The sequence below is a fragment of the Xenopus laevis genome, chromosome 8L (genome assembly GCF_017654675.1).
Source record: "Xenopus laevis strain J_2021 chromosome 8L, Xenopus_laevis_v10.1, whole genome shotgun sequence".
NCBI lineage: Eukaryota > Metazoa > Chordata > Amphibia > Anura > Pipidae > Xenopus > Xenopus laevis.
Window position 1 is genome coordinate 50762611 of NC_054385.1, and position 18264 is coordinate 50780874.

The 18264-nt window shown below is 36.3% G+C and overlaps 1 protein-coding gene across 1 annotated transcript in view; it reads right to left on the reverse strand.

The window, feature by feature from the left end:
• The window catches only part of LOC108698434 (X-linked interleukin-1 receptor accessory protein-like 2), a 445435-nt gene that overhangs the window by 127837 nt on the left and 299334 nt on the right, over window positions 1-18264 (reverse strand). Inside the window, exon 6 of the mRNA XM_018229918.2 lies at window positions 2332-2406. Coding sequence (XP_018085407.2) covers window positions 2332-2406 — 75 coding nt within the window. The remainder of the gene's footprint in view (window positions 1-2331; window positions 2407-18264) is intronic.

Genomic DNA, 18264 nt, shown 5'->3' on the forward strand with positions numbered 1-18264 from the left:
TATCTCTTCAGCACACACAGGCAGAGTGAAAAAACGCTGCAGGGCTTCGGTTTTTATAGGGAAGGGGAGTGGTCCAGGGGAGAGCTTCCTGATTGGCTGCCATGTACCTGCTGGTCTGGGGTGAGAGGGCAAAAAAAAGCGCCAACAATGGCGAACCCAAAATGGCGAACGTCGCGCGACGTTCGCGAACTTCCGGCGAGCGCGAACACCCGATGTTCGCGCGAACAAGTTCGCCGGCGAACAGTTCGCGACATCTCTAGTTAGGACATGAAAATGAATTTACTATATAATGCAGCTTTCAATAATACTGCACAAAGCTGTCTAGTCAATTGCAACTTCACATACTGACAGCTGAGAAACTTCTTGTTAGGTGGAAAGCTTTTTCCGCTTGCACCTTTCTTCTCTTACTGAATTGGTTTTCTGGCATTATGGGACAACATTTTTAAAAAATGAGTTAAAGCTTGGAAAGAGTTTAAGGGTCATATTTTAGGATTAGACATTAAGGGGCAGATTTATTAAACTTCACCCATTCTTGTTGGGGCAACCATCTGATAACTTCCTGAACTATAAAACCAGGTGAGTTCAGAAACTCACTAATTTATTCATCAGTTGGTTGTTCAAACATGGATGAACAAAGTTTAATAAATCTGCCCCTAAATCATGCTTAATCCTGTATTACCAGAAGAGAATATTCATCATGGATGCATAGTTTGCCATTGGGATTTAAAGGTGTAATTTGGATCTCTTGTCCCCTAATATTCCTTAAATCAGAGTTAAAGGAGAAGGAAAGTCATCCTGCGCTTGGGGGTGCCAAATTTTAGGCACCCTCAAGTGATTGTAATGACTTACCTGAAACCCCGACCAGTGCTCCTATCAGCCGAAAACTGCACCCGCCGGGGTTATACCAGTGAGCACCACAGAGCACTTCTCTTCTGTCTTCCGCTTCTTTGTGTGGCTGTGCATGCGCAGTAGAACAAGAAGCCAAACTTTAACTAAAAAGTCGGCTATTTCCCTCAACTGCACATATGTTTGCCTGCAGAAATTTGCAGCAAGAAAAAGCCGGAAGTGGATCGCTCCGTGGTCTCACGGGTATAACCCCAGGCTGGTGCAGTTTTCTGCTGATAGGAGCACCGGCCCAGGGTTTCAGGTAAATCATTACAATCACTTTGGGGTGCCTAACATTTGGCACCACCAAGTGCAGGATGACTTTCCTTCTCCTTTAAACCACTGCTTTTTGGTTTGTAAAATAGCATCAAATGTATAGTATGACGTATGTAAATACCTTCTGCATATTGAATGTTTTTAATGATATATGTATATGCACAGTGGAAGGTTGTTGGCTCTTATTGGTTCTCCTGATGCAAACCACTACTGGGTTGTATTCCAAACTCTACATTTCAGAAGCTACAGGTCAATGTTTTTTGTTGTTAGGATCTGACTAACAAGACTAACAGGTTGGCTGCAAATTTTGGTTCATGGCTCTAAATGTTAAGGTTGTCACTATGGCTAACTATGTATAATGATATGAGCTATAGCCCAGCAACTACTGAATAATAAGATTAACTTATGGTAAAGTATCCAACTTGTGCAGTGGTTCTGGGCATTTAGTAGCTATGCTTATCGTTGCCCATAATCTCTTCCCATTTATCTTGATCGCAATTGCCTGGACACATAATGTAAGGTACACCTGTAAGTTAAGCATAAAGCACCTTTTGAATACACTGAATTCCATATTTTCACCTGACAATAGCTTGGTTTGGGAACATGTTGTGGGGGGGCCAAGTGATTAATGGAAAGCAATTCTGATTCCAGATTCAGCATGTCATTGTCCTTATTTTGTTTTTTCTTGAGATAAATGCCCCTTTTAATTCATACAAGATTGTCTCCACAGCTCTGCTATGGAAATATTGCTGCACTGGCATAATGAACAGGAAGAAATGGGCGATCTACAACTCTGAGTATAACCAGGGGCCTTTTATAGATTTAGCATATATTTGCAAAAGCTTCACCGCTCAAAGTCTCCTATCCCAGCATACCGCACAGAAAATATAGTATAGTATAATATAGTATTTATTAAGAATCCATACAAAACACATTCATTTTCCTATATGTAATTAACACTCTCATTTTAAGTGGTTTTACTAATCAGCACTTGTAGTCTCTGCTACCAATCCCTGTACTTCCTGGTGCTGCTAGTATATACTCAAGGATTATAATAACATTATTTGCATGTAATAACAGAGGCAATAAACCTTTCTTGCTTCGTGTCATTTTTTCCCATCTGTTAATGGAGTGGAAGTTAAAATCTGTTATTCCCAGAAGGGGACTTACCCAGCTGGACATCTATAACACTTGGCTGGTTCTCCACAGGGAACAATGGCTTGGGAGGCTTCGTAGTGACTAAAGCTGGAAAAGAAAAGAAGAAACTGTAATGGAACTTAAAGACAAATTACAGGATGGGAAGCATTTTATCATGCAAGGCATTTCATTTTGCTACACTTGATACAGTGTAAACATCATCATAAAGTGTCCCTATTTTGGCAGTGGTGCTATCTGCTCTGAATATATTTTTCAGTGTATGTATTTTCAATTTCGATGAGTTATTGCAGATGGGTGCACACTGACAGGTATATTTTCCAGGTGCTATAAATTCTCATGTAGAAGTGGCTTGGGAAAAAGTTGCCCTAATAATATGGCTCAACATTGCGCTAATCTATGAAATTTCCTTAAAGGAAGATACACCCTATAATCTGAACTTTGGCCAAAACTGTTAAGGCAAGGTACTGACAATTTTCAAACCTTAAATTTAGTAACTTTTTATATATTTATACATGGACTAAGTTCTGAACAAAGCAACATAGTAATGGGAGACATCAAGCAACTAATAGAGATCCACAAGATGTTTTTAGAAAAGATTTTTAAAAAATTATTTTCCATTATAGGTGACAAATAAAGCCTGCTTGTATCAAATTGGTATATCTTGTATAATCAATCCTTTACCTTTTAAATCCCATGTTCTGTACAGCAAGAAAGCCTTGTTTCATATTTTAGTAAACTTCTGCCACAGCTAAATTATCGTCTCAAGATTAATAATCCTAAATCATTTATCACTATAGCTTTTGTCCACAAAAAGTTGCCAAAGTAATACATTTGCTAGTTAATATAGCTGGATTTCAAACTATTCTTAGGACATTTTCTAGAAAATGTTTTAAAAATACAATAAGGACAGAAACTATGGATTACAGTTGGAATCATAACTTTTTTATTTCCAGGAGAAAATATGCAATTTACTAGTCACTCCCTTAAACCAACAAGTTCCTTCATTTTTGATGCACTTTAGGAAGGCAATTTAACCCAAAGTATCTTAAAAAGAAATTTACAGGGTAATGTTTCCATAGAATATATGCAATGTAACCCTCCCTTATATTAAGGAAGAATCAAGTGAATTCATTCTACAGATCTTTGTTTATAATGCTCCTCATCTGATTTAATCCTTCTATAACCACTGCCTAGTGGTATTAGAGTGCCCATTTGTTTCAAATAAGATTTTTGAATAATTACTTATATCCTTAATTAATCCTTTATCTCACGTCTGTTCACTAGATTTGCTTTAATAGGTAGTAGGTATGCCAATGCATATTTAATTTATAACATCACAAGTCACAAATTAGAAACATGTAAGCAATATTTCTTTCATTATTCCCAGTTCTGAAAAACAGGATAGGCACATGTGGTTTTTTTGAGTGCCTATCCTGTGTTTGGTACATGTACGGATTTCCGCTCCCCTGCTGAGGTTCTGGGGGTGGTGCAATTGCACCACATTTAACATTTGATGAGTTATTGATTTCAACTTGCAATATACGTATAATGTATATGGATTTGCTAAGATTTGAAAGCACAACAAATTACTGCTTTTTAAATTTTACAAACAAATCTGTAATGCAGGCAAAAATGCCAGTATATTTTATACTGTATAATATATTTTACTTTTTGTTCTAAGCACTTTTTTTGTCCTAGCTTTAATTACAAGTAAACTGCATTTAGATTTGCAAATTTACATTACACATGTCTGTACATGTCATAGCCCTTAGTATTATCCCAATTTTACTTAATTTTCTTAAACTTGTAGTCTACATTAAGAAGAAGCTACAGTGTTAATTTAGCAGGAAAGATAAGTAATAAAGAATGATAAATAGTATTTGTATGATAAATCTACAGTTTGGTGCAGTGGAGCAAAGCTCTATAGAGCAGACTTATAGACCCTGACAGGCGGTAAATGGATTTTACAATACCTGGATTACATCTTCCAAAGGATGAGTAGCTTTTGCCAGCCTGAGGATATAAGTGATATATTATGTACATGAGCATTTTGTAATATATTGCTTAGACTCTGTGTAACTTTATAAATAGGAATCATTCTACTTAGCTCCAATTGGCAGAAAAATATGTAGTGTTATTTGGATAGGGATTATTCTAGTAAGTGAACTATGCCTCACTTACTAGAATTACCTTTACAGCAAAACTCACTTTTCTACATGTCTATTGAATGTTTCTGTGTTATATTTAGGCTCAGTTACCTGTCAACTGGATTTTTTCTCACTGGCCATTGGAAGTGTCAGCAGCAACAGCACAGGCTACACCAAAGGCTATACCTGAGGCATAGCTCAGAGTAATAAGTGCCAGATGTCAAGCATAGCAGTATTTTCCTAAGCAATTCCATGAGGAGCATGGACCATTGTCAAGAAAAGTGGTCTTACATCCAGTTGTGTCTTACAGTCAGACCTTTGTCTGATATTAGTGCCCATATTATTTCAGTTCGGTTTCTTTGCTATTCTTGTGTCACCATCCTGTTGGAAGGGACAAGCCAACAGGGATGTCTTGACAGATATATAAGGCTAAGAAGAGTAGAAACCATCCAATCCAGATATAACTAGTTATTATACAGCATTAAAGCAGGGCAACGCCAAATCATAAGATGCACCATTAGACTTTCGTTAGAAGCTTTTGGTTTTGGTGCTCCTTACTGTAACATTATCTAGTAGAGTTAAGTCTAAAGCAACCGGACTTTCTGTTTGCTTTCAGAGTTTTCTTGAATCATATTTATCATGAGCCAATATAGCCAGGTCTCTAACCTCTAGAAGCTATAAGCCATAGCAAATATACACTGACTGTGCATAAAATTATGGCACTTATACACTAGATAGAAGTACCCCATGCCACAGAGAATCCACTCATGCTCAAATATGGATGTGTTTTCCCGGTGGGTGTACTGCTGCCTTGATTTTCTACATGTAATTCCAAGAACTGTTTGATCAGTAATAGTACCATGTATCTGTGCAGTGCAATAGCCTCATTACAAAAAAGGCACATGGTATGGTAAATCAGAAGTTTGCAACTTCAGTTTTAGTAACATATGACTTTGAGCCTCTCCTCTAATTTACTTCTTTCTACATGGATGAGCTTCCCTTGTAGCTCATAACTGAAATAAAGAAACTGTTACCATTATTACGAATACTTGCTGCTGTATTGAACACCACCCTATGCCCTGCAACCCTTATTTTAACTGGTCCATACACTTAACTGGCTTTTAAAAGAACCTGTTTCTTTAGAACAAACCTGCCCCATTTCACGAGAGTATCTCTCTACAATGTCCTACTTTTATTCTTCCACTTAGCCATCTTATATTGTTGATGACTGTTTAAGGACAAGTACAGTACAAGAAAAGTCATAGATTGCATATAATTTTTGTAGGCATGTTGTCAAAATAATAAGAAGCTTAAGATTCTCTTATAAACCAAACTGACAGAGAAGAAATTATTATTCTTGCCGTAATACTTTGCCCTGAAGGAAGGAAGGGAAAAAAGAAAAGAAGAGAAAGATCACCATGTTAGAAACCTATGTGCCTGAGGTATGATGGTACATAAATCTACAGAAAGAGCAACACATGACATATTCCAGGGAATTTGATTGACAGGAAACATCTGTCAGATTTGTGTCTTCTTGAGCATCAGCATATGTGCATTTATTGCGTCTAGTTTCCTTAAAGGGAATCCTAAACCCCTACTGCACCCCCATCTATTTAAATTAGGTGGATCAAACATATTTATTTGCTAGAATATTAAACAAAGAGATCCCTGCTTAACAGTGTACCATTCCCCACATATAGAGACCATAATGCCAATTTTGGCTTCCCAAAACTGTCAACAGACATAAAGAGCGAGGTGCTAGAAATATTATTTTTAATGTGTCCATTTACATGTTTAGGAACAAATAACATGGAGTTGGATTAACACAGATAAGATATAAGCCTATTTGGAGTATTATCTGGCACTTATCGGTCAATGAAGAAGTGGGTAAAGCCTGTGATGTTGTTTTAAGAATAGAAATCTGACATGTCTGACTACAGCTTTACAGCATGCCTTAACGCCTTAATACTGTATGTTGAGTAAACTGTAATTTGTAGTCCCGAAAAATTTGAGAAAAGTATGGCTGAGAACCAAATTGGGTTGCAGCTTTGGGTTGCACATCACTAATTTGTAAACTAAGAGACTATTTTAGAGTGCTGGCAATTCTCCCAGAACGTCTCCTACCTTGTTTTTGACTTGAAATTGTAAGACATGTAACTGGGAGTCTACAAGCCAATAGAGGGAGTGCTGAACTTGACAAATAAGTGAGCTGTATATCAAGTGCGCTAAATCAACGCTGCAAGATAAATGCAGCCCAGAATCAGAAAAGTGCAGCTATTTGTCAAGGTAAATGTCTTACATTTCTATCAACTTTTCAAGTTTGCGACAAAGGTCTTCACTAATGCGATTCAGGTTTGGCCTAGTGCTTTTCAAAAACTCGTCTCCACCTTCCATCTTATTTTAAAATGACATCACTTCCTTGTATCATGGTGGGTGAAGTGTAGAGGTTCAGCATGCAGGTTGTAGGTTTGGGGTTCAATTTAGTAACACTAACAGTGTCTTCAATCCACTGAGCAACCAACTACACATAGTCCCTAACGTTCTGTGGTATTAATTTACTTCTCCTATGGTACTCCCTTATTTATCTGTATAGGTTTAACTGCCAAGACAGAGGGGATTTATTTTGTTGTGGTCCTTTTACAGATTTGCGTTGTATAACTTTTGAAAGATGAAACACTTTCATGACCTCTGGTGATGTGAAAGCATTCATTATATATTCATGAGCTTTTTAGTAAGGACCTTGCTTCTTAATGCTCTTAGTAGAGCCAGAAAGCATTTGGCAGGAACATTTTAACCCTGGGTGCAAGAAACAGAGATCCTTCAAGAGACCCACTATGTATTAGTAAATATAAATCACATTTATATATTTACATTCTCCTAATCTGATATGTGCATATCCGTTTCAGCTTGTGCTGGGTGCAATAATACTATTATTCAGCAATGGTCAGCTGAGTGGTTAAAAAAAAGATAAAGGCAAAGTTTTGCTGTTTATCGTATACCATTTGAGTTTTATCTACATGCCAAAAGCAGTTCTGTATGCAAGAGTTGTATTTCCAGTTGCTCCGTGCAAGATGCGCATAACTTAGATGATAGATTTTATACTGAGATTTAAAGATCTCCCTACCAATATAACTTTGGTTTTATAAATTTAGCCTCACAGACACCGGTATAAGGTACCTTTTTCTATCACCCTCTCCTGCTTTCCATACACAAATCACTGTGAGGAAGCCATATATCCTCATAGATAATCCTCACAAGCCTTATACATTTATTAGAAATCAATGTGCAGTGCTGCACAAGAGAATATTTGTGGACACATACAGTAATAAGTCCATGAGCGCATTAGCAAGCAATTTATTACATATAAATGCTACAGTAATGAACAGATAATAAGCAGCCAGAATTAAAAGCAGGTAAAGGATTTTAAGGTACACTAAAGGACTATGTCCTAACAATTCTCTGCTGAATTGTGCATGAGAATATTTCTTTTGGCACTGTGAAGCTTACTCTTGTTTGTACCTTGCTTAGGCAAAGTCAGTGACATCACATTTAACCCTCAGTATACCTAGACTGCTAGACCTGGCTTCTGATAACCTTGTAACTGAATTATGCCACAATAGGAGTGATACTAGAGAAGGTATTAAAGGTTGTGTTCAACCTGCCTATGCTAAACCCAGAAAAGAGGAAAATAACTATACAATCACCTGTTAATACTTCTATTAGACAAACAGAGAGAAAATGAAAAGAAAAAATAAGATATAGTTGCTCTTTAAAGGACATTGCCGCTACAAGTTGCTTCTATGCTTATTTTTGCTACCATTTAAAAATATTGCACACCATTCTACAGAATCTACACTTCTCATTCTGACTTATCACAACTAACAGTATAGCTACATAATCTATGTATTTATAATATATAACTATCGTATAGTGCTCATACAACAGAATGCCATGAGTAGCAAAGACACAGGCTATTCTTGGAGAAGTTAAAATATCATAGGAAGGTTTAAATATTCAGATTGCTCCCAAAGCAATCTCAATGACTATTAACAGGTAAATGTTCTAAATTCTGAAGTTACAGTTTCAAACAGATACATGGATAGAGAGAACAGACATAGATAGATAATGACAGATAAAGATATAGAGACAACAAACATAGATGCCAGAGAAAAAATCTCAAGTTGAACTGTATTCCATAATGTATTTATGAAGTTACTTTAGGTGTAGGTAATTTATCTACCATGTTCTGATGTTCTAATGATACTGTCTGTAAACTGTCATCACTAAGGAGAAGCAGGTTTCATTGGTTATGTTTAGCTGAGGGGAAGGTTACACGGGGCTCCAGTCTCTTGAAGAAAAGCACCACCAAATGCCCAGTATGAATAAAAGAACTGTCTCTCTGCTAAGCTAAGTTAAGTCTGGACTGAGTGTCAAGATGTGTAAGCAATGCTATGCTGTCAGGATGAGCTACATCTGCTGTCAGGATTTGGACTCTGAAGTTATTCTGTTGCTAATATTTAGAAACCTTGCTTGGCCTAACTTCAGACTGCTTGTAGCACCCAACATTAAATGCTGGCTTGGGTGCATGTTGCAGGTATCTAAAAATAATGTCACCATGATTTACACATTTTGCTTATATTCAGCTGTGAAACATGGATATCAGGTTCTGGAACAGCAGGTGACTGTGAACTCCACATTTACATTACAATTATTTTGAACAAAATATTTGCAGATATAGTTAGCCTTTCACTTTCAGTACTACATTTTTTTTGGGCACTTATACAGTAGATCATTCAAGACTGGTTCAACTCATATAATCAGTGAGATTGGACGCCTACATGCACAAATAATAAATAACATTTTGATATGTTGTACTTCATACACTGCACATATGCCCCTATTGCAACCCACGCACACTTTCAACAATCACGGTATATGAAGAAGTAATGCCTCACATTACCCTTCAGTTTTCAAGGATATCTGCAGTTGGCGTTTTATGACATTTTTATCTTTCCGCCTTCTTAATTTTTTTTTTCTTTTCATCTTCTGAAAAAGTAAAGAAGTGGTGACGGATGAACCTGGATTCCATCATCTATCTTGAATAGACAGCTAGAGCTTTAGCATGCAAATGAAAGCTATCAGTCTTGTCAACCTAAAGCCACAGCACTAAAGTCTGGAGTCCACAGCCAATTAATATTCCATGACCAATCAGCCCACTCATGCATGGTACACTTCTACGGTGCACTGCAATCTTCCTGACAAGAATGATTAGCTACAGTAGCTGTATGTTTTAATATGCCCCACAAAAGTAAAAGTATAGCTTACTAAATTTACTGTACAAGACAGGACATAGTTTCATACATAGTTAAATCGGGTTGAGAAAAGACATCAAGTTCAACCCCTCCAAATGAAAACCCAGCATCCATACAAACACCCCTCCATACTTTCACGTAATTATATATACCCATATCTATACTAACAATAGAGTTTATCACAATAGCCTTTGACATTATGGACTGCCAAGTTATGTGCACACCAGTGTTCGAAGACTTAATTCAGAAGAATTTCATTGTTTACCATCAGGCTGGTCTAAGGTCCATGTAACAAATGCAGGAAGGTGCTCCACGGGTGCTCTATAGTATAACTAGAGAGATGGTGGGTCACAAGTTTGTTTCAGCTTGGCAGTAATGTGTTGTTTCTAACAGGTTATTACAGACTATTGTGACTAGATCATGGAATATGCCAGTACACTATTTAATATCCAATATGGTGTATACACATTTCATTTTACTTTCTTTTTTTGTACAGTATTTTAGAGAATTATTCAACCTTGTTTTGTTCAACATGTTAATACGGGGCCCTGCTGGTGCTAATGTCTCCATCACATCACTGTAATATGTATTATTCCACTGCCCTCAAATGAAAGGTTGTCATAGCTACTGCCACATGATCCCAATGCTTCCATATCAGAAACATTTTTCTAGATGGAAATGATACTGGATCCCTAAGTCATCTACATTCCTTGTCTTAAAATGAACATTTTATGCAATACAACTACTATACCTGGGTTTAGTTATTTTAATCAATTGGATTTCTAAATTGTCCTTCCTAATCTGGTCAAGGGTTCTTTCCCAACCAAAAATACAGAATGGCTAACACAGAGAGAGAAAAAAGTATTACAGCTATAAAAAAAGCTAAATTTGGACAGTAATCCAAATAAAAGCCTATCATGCTACTGTATTTGGAGCTGTTATGACCACAATTTCCAACCAGAATTTGGAAGCTCCCACCATCTTCAGTATTTAATGGGGCCTGTTAATTCTCAAACCTTCATTTCAATACATTTTGTAGAGCTTAAATACAAGCCTTTTGGCAGTTTCCAATGACATTTACAATCCATGGCTTCAAGCGCTGGCCATAAAAAAAACAGAAATTCAGGAACTGGTTGAAACTACTTTGAAACTGGTAAATTAGGCTTCTTGTGCAAATGTTAATTGTTCAGTTATAATAAAACTTCATGCAGCTACAACTAAGTCAAAATCCATAAACCTTATTGCTGGGGGCTGCTTTTTTTTCAGTTAATTGGAAGACATGACCCAGAAGTTCATCTGCCTTGAAATGCAGTCGAGTGTTCTCCAAGTCCAAAAGAAAAAATGTTGACCTTGGAGGAAAACAAATCTTCTGCCCTTAGTGGGCCATTTTCAAGTATCAGTCAGCAAATAATTTTGTAGAGGAATTTATTGACTGATTGGCGCATAGCTATTTTTTAACATTCAGAAATAAAAAGAAATTGTACTTGCAATTTGTAATATTTGTACAGGACTTAAAAAGATAAAGACAAAGTTTTTTGTATAAGGTCCTACAGTTATTACCCTGGTAAGCTGCAGACATAAAGACAATACTAATAAAAAATGTTAAAAGTATAATTTGCAACATTTTGCACCAAAGATAAAATGGTATGTGGCAGTGTGCTCTTTAGGTTTTTCAAAACTGTTATGTGTCACTGTATCTAAATGATGGGTAGAATTTGTATCTATTCATTATCGGATATTGTTTTATAAATGTATTTTGTTCTACATGTTGTGTGATTATTCTCTAGCTGATACATTTTTGAGGAGTAGCCAAAGAGACAACACTTATTAGGAACATTTTAGAACTGATGTCCTTTAAGCAAACTATATTTTGAATTTGTATCTATTCATTATCGGATATTGTTTTATAAATGTATTTTGTTCTACAGGTTGTGTGATTATTCTCTAGCTGATACATTTTTGAGGAGTAAGCCAAAGAGACAACACTTATTAGGAACATTTTAGAACTGATGTCCTTTAAGCAAACTATATTTTGAATTTGTATCTATTCATTATCGGATATTGTTTTATAAATGTATTTTGTTCTACAGGTTGTGTGATTATTCTCTAGCTGATACATTTTTGAGGAGTAAGCCAAAGAGACAACACTTATTAGGAACATTTTAGAACTGATGTCCTTTAAGCAAACTATATTTTGATAATTAGTGTTCCTAGCCATTTAAATTATTTTGAATAGAAAGTGGAAATCTACTATGGCACTATGTAATTTCTTACCAGTGACTAGGGCTGGAACACTACAGATAGGCAGCAGAGACACATTGACTGCAATGGGGGGGGGTGCAATAAGAGGGGGACCTTTGTGGACAAAGATGGGTTGGTAGTGGTGGTCTGTCTATTGCTAAAAGATCCAAACATGTGATATTCCTTTGGGCATAGAAGTCCCATTTAAGATAAAAAGGTTCCCAACATAGATACCAACACTCCAGAAGTGTACTGCCCAACCAAACAGCCAACTACACTAAAATTGGGAATGTGGTCATGGAGGCTTAATTCCATCTCCTTCATGAACCTTTCTCTCAGTCTGCAACACTTAACAAGTAACGGATCCAATAGACAGCGGTTACATATTTTAATACAGTGGATGCTAGATTTAAGTTTAGCATAAGTCTGCCGCAAAGTATTAAATATTATGTTTTAAAGGGGAAGTAAAGTCTAAAATAGAATAAAGCTAGAAATGCTGTATTTTGTATACTAAACATAAACATGAACTTACTGCACCACAAGCGTAATCAAACAAATGATTTATGCCTTCAAAGTTGACCACAGGGGGTCACCATCTTGTAACTTTGTTAAATATCTTTACTAGACCAAGACTGAGCACAGGCTCAGTGTGGTATGGGTTGCTTAGGAATTGTCATAAACTATCAAAACAGCACAAGTCAAATAATATCTGCCAGAAGCAGATATAGCAATGATTGATTAATAATCAAAATAATCCTCCAAATAGAATCCCAGTTTATCTGTTTAAATCTGGCTCCATGATCTATGTCCCTGCAGCTGGAGTTGGAAACAGTAAAGTGGTTGTAAAATCAGCAGTAAATGAACAGAGAATTTCACTGCATACAGTTAGGTTTCTTATAAAAACTGTACACATTTTTTTAATTAAAGTATATTTGAGATTTCTTTTTCATAAAAGAAAGTAAAAATGCGATTTTATTTTTTTGCCTTTACATGCCTGTAAATAATGCTCCTTATATATTTCAAATCAAGCTTGCGATATGTGCATGTCTTAAGTGCTATAAGTATCTAAAGCTCTCTGCACTACATTAAATCATGTCGTCATTTTAACATAGTCAAATCAAATTTTCATAGGCCAAACAAGCAGGAAAACAGTTTCTTATTTCAGTTTCATTTATATAAATGTTTCTCCCTGCAAAATGTGATGAAATACTGTGATCACAAGGATTTGTCATTCAGATTTGAGTCTATAAAGAGGTGTTCTCAAAATATTGTCACACAAACCTTAGCCATCAGCTGTGTCAGTTAGATTTGTCTTAAAACTTATTTAAGAGTTGAAAGGGGAACTAAAAGCTTGTAAAAAATATGCAGAAATATGCTTTTGCTTGATATGATCTAAGAAACAATATTCTCTTGATAGTTGCTATTTAAAGGAGAATTTACTGACGTTTAGAAAAAAAAATACTTAAATAGCTCACCCACAATCCACTCTTAAATTTTAACCCTGCTTTAGCTCTGTAGCAAAAAACAAATATCATCCCCTTAATTATGGTTCCAGTGATCACATCAAAAAGTGCCAGAATGAATCCTCTTTAATAATAAACCATACAGCTGAATATACTGTACTTCCTTTGTATGCTCTGCTGCACTAGATGTTTATTACATATATACAAGAACTCTCCTAATATGAAAAGGCAATAGGCATTGCTCTTCACTATGAATACAGCACTATAGTTCATATAAACAAGCTGCTGTGGAGCAATGGCGGAAATTGAAAAACGGCTATATGGCACAGGTTAACGAATGGATAACAGATAACACCATTAGACAGACAGAGCTTATCTTCTATCTGCTATGATACTTGAGCTTTTTCTCCTTTGAATGTCTGCCCCCATTGCTACACAGCAGCTTATTTATATAAACAATAGTAGTGTTTCTTAAGCAAACATATCAGTTTTACCAGTGTAGGGCAACACTGCATTATATTTTCATTACTTTAAATCACTTATATTTTTTGACGTTACTGTTCCTTTAAGGTTCAAGCAATAGGTATTTTCTCTTTTTAGCTTTATTTTTCTGAACATTTCCGCTATAAAATCTGCAACATTACAGAGTGCTTGTACCACTCACCAACTATAGCAGGGCGTATAGGTTATATCATAACCTTTGTGATAATGTCAACTCCACAACAGGTTGCTCAAACTCTAACATTATATAGAAAGAGTATGACAAGGTGGTCATTAAAAGACTTACTCAGTTGTCAAGGGGGGATGTTGGAAATTCTAACTCAAAAACAGCTGGAGCCCTACAGGTTGGACATCTGTGGCTCAAACTGAAAATAATCCAGCAATTACTGGATATATAAAACCCTTTTCACCTGTGCTTTTGCCGATGACTAGAGAGATAAGTATAAAGTTTAAGCAAGTTTTGGAGTTCTACAAATGTTGGTGGTTAACATCTGTCAAACATTACTAAAGTAATGTGAATTTGTAACATTATGCCGAATCATTTTCCTAGTGCCAAAATGCAGCAAATTATGACATAGTGGCAGAGTTATTAAAACTTGACTGGAGAATCCTGAAAGTTTCTCAATAGTTAGAATTTTATCTCTGTTTTTAAACACTTTATTGACTGTCATGAATATTTATATTAGTTAGTGAAGCTTCCGGGATCATCATGAATTTCTAAGGATAGGAGGCAACACAGGGACAAATTGTGGTTAAGTCAAGGGGCAGATGCCAGAATGTTGGGACAGATTTATCAGAAGGTGTGATTAGAGCTCACTGTAGCAAAAATTATCCACTTTATTTACATTCCTAAGTGATTTTTAGGGTCCTGTTTTTAAAACAATGCTTAAAGTTCACCATTCAATAAATACATGTCCAAAAATGAAAATGAATATAAAATGGGTGAATTTTACTGTGGTGAGTAATACACACTGATAAATCTGCCCTTAAGTATTAATAGATACTTTCAAAATAAAAATGGTTTCATATTATTCCTGATTTTAGCAGGTCACTTATAACTCCTCATGCTCATATGAGTGTACCAAAATTTTTGAAAGGACAAAAATCATTTTGAAGGGGTCGGTCATCAAATTGTGAGAATACCTGGAAAGTCTTGTCTTCGGGGACGCCCACAGCCTTCTTCCTAGTTGGCACACATAGTTTTCTTTACTGGTGTGTCCATTTCAAGGTTTGACGCTCACATCCATATGCTCATGCCTTTTTGTTTGAGAACATCGCGTGAAATTCAAATATTGAAGATACTATGTCCTACTTTCCATTGCCCAATGTAGGTCTATTGTACATAGTTCCTGGGTGCACTTCTAGTCTGGTTTCTCTGTTCCTTGACCCTTGCCTGTCCTTGACCACCACTGTATTGCTGCCTGAACTGATCTTTGCCTGTAACTGACTATTCTTCCGTATCTTGACTCTGTACTCCACTGACTGATTGGTTTGACCCTGCCTGTTCTTCTACTACACTTTACTATAACTCCTTCCTCTTGTTACAGTTCCCTTGTCACCTGAGAACTCTCGCCTTGGTTATCTCACTTTAAGACCTGGCAGCATCCGAGTAGCAGAGGGCTCGTCCTGAAGTGAAAGGTGGCTGTTATAGGCGGAAGCGTGAGCCGTGAACGGAACCTTGTCGTCTGTTTTGGGTTTTGGGAAACCATATGTGACAGGAATAAAACTGAAATTGTCATTTGAGAATTACATTTAGAAAACTGTGTTCTAGAATATTTCAGGTGAAGATGGATATTATTTTCATGTTCCAGTCAAGAAAAACCTGTAAATCTCTGAGAGGAGGGGTAATACCATCTAACCAATGCCTATAACCATCCTTGGAAATAGGTCAAGGCAAAAACATGCAGCCTCTCTGCAGTTTCTTCTTATAAAAATATGGATTATTTTAGTTAAATTAAACTCTTGTGGATTATTTGAAAATCTTAATCTACCGTTTGAGTTCAACGGCAGTAAACCAGCAACCCTGCTTTTACCGACTGACCTTTTGCGGAAAGCAGTAAAAAACACTTTTTGCTATCACTGATTAAATTTCCTGCCCGAGGCCCAGCTTTTAAGAACTGCCTAAATGTAAATAAAATTCATAGGGTTGTAGCAGCGCATAGCCTGACATTCTCCTCCTAAAAGTTATCAGCTACAAATGAACATTTACCTTTCACTTTGCAGTACTAGGGTCAAACTTGGCCTTACATTGACACATATGATCAGACACTCTATAAACTTTTGATTGCTTTCCTCCACTTTGCAGGGCTGCATTATGTCACAGGTGGGCCCAGGGCATGGATCCTTTTGGTGGATTCCAACAGCCCCCCAAAGAAATGCCATATTAAAACAGTTACTGCTAACCCCGCCCCCCTTCACATCCCTATATAAACTGTAGTACAGGTATGGGACCTATAATTTAGAATGCTTGGAACCTGAGGTTTTCTGGATAATGGATATTTCTTTAATTCTTTATACCTTTAGTCTACTAGTAAATCATGTAATCAATAAATGAACCCAACAGGCTGGTTTTGCTTCCAATAAGGATTAACTATATCTTAGTTTGGATCAAGTACAAAGTACAGTTTATCTTTACAGAGAAAAGGGGAATAATTTTTAGAAATGTTGATAATATGGACAAAATTGTGGGAGACAGCCTTTCCATAATTTGGAGCTTCCTGGATAACAGGTTTCCGCATAATAGATCCCATACCTGAACTGCAAGTTCTGCAACATCTAGACTGAGAAAAGTTGTCTGTCCCTGAATAAGACTATACATTTAAGACAAGGAAAAGCATGTGCAAAATATAATGTAACATATTACTCAGGATTACTAAAAGCAGATTACAGCAAGAGAAAACGCAATGCTAGATTATTATGTTTGTGAAGTAACTCACCAGTGACTTATAACTCTAGAAGATTAGGAAATTAATGTTGCAAAAATATGAAGCATTAAATATCAGCATTTGCCAAGAGAAGAGAAAATGATTATAACCCTTAGGTTAAGTATTAATCTCATTATGAACTGTCCTTGAATTTTCTTCTTAATTAAATTAGCTTTGGAGATCCAGTTTTCATCATACTCCCTTAAAGTCAGGGCAAATTAAGGCATTTTGTTGATTATAATGGTTTATATTAATCATTTGTTAGCAACTCGATGCTCTGTAAACATCTCAAAAATAAAGGGGGGTCTTTGAATGAATGCATGTAAAGTGAATGTTGCTTTCTTAAACATTTGGTCATGGGGATCTTGCAAAGCTGCACTTACTTAATGCATATGCAATAGTCCCAAAACAAGTTTCTTGTCTTGATTACCTTTGTTTTAAGTTAGTAAGAAGAATTAGATAAGCACCCACCATTTCACAGATTCAACAATAAAGTTGCCTCTATCTGTAGGTTAAAACCACTGAAAATTTGCAGTCAGCCTGTGATTGAAAGGCAATGCTAATTGGTATATAATATCTTGATAACAGATGTCAAGTAACTATGTGGATATTCAGTAAAACCAGTGCCACCTAAATAGGTCATTAAAGCTCCAGAGACCCTGAACAATTTGTATAATTGTCCTAGAAAGTCATGTATTTGAATGAAATCGTCAGTTGCTGATTCTGCATTAAACAAACTTTACTATTAGGCTACTTAGCCAATTGAAGATGGAGCAGACTAATTTTTGCATTAGTACATGAGACCGAGTGAAGTATGTGCACAGAATCTCTCGCCTGAATGTACCATAATATCCAAGATACCTGTACCATAATATCCAAGATACCTGTACCATAATATCCAAGATACCTGTAAGAGACCTGTTTAGAATATTGTACTCTGACCAAAATATTGTCTCTCTGACCAAAAGAGAGACAATCCTTTATTCCCCATGTGGAGCAATTACCTTTTCATTTTCATTTTCTCCCCATCCTTAAAGGGGATGTTCACCTATGAGTTTACTTTTAGTATGATGCAGAGTGTGACATTCTGAGTCAATTTGAAATTGGTTTTCATTTGTTTTATTATTTGTGGTTTTTGAGTTATTTAGCTTTTTATTCAGCTGCTCTCCAGATTGCAATTTAAGAAATCCAGTTCCTAGGGTACAAGTTACCCTTTCAGCCATGCATTGATTTGAATAAGAGACTGAAATATGAATAAGAGAGGTCCCGAATAGAAAGATAAGTAAAACGTAGCAATATCTTTAAATGTGTAGCCTTAAGAAACATTTGTTTTTAGATGGGATCCGTGACCCCCATT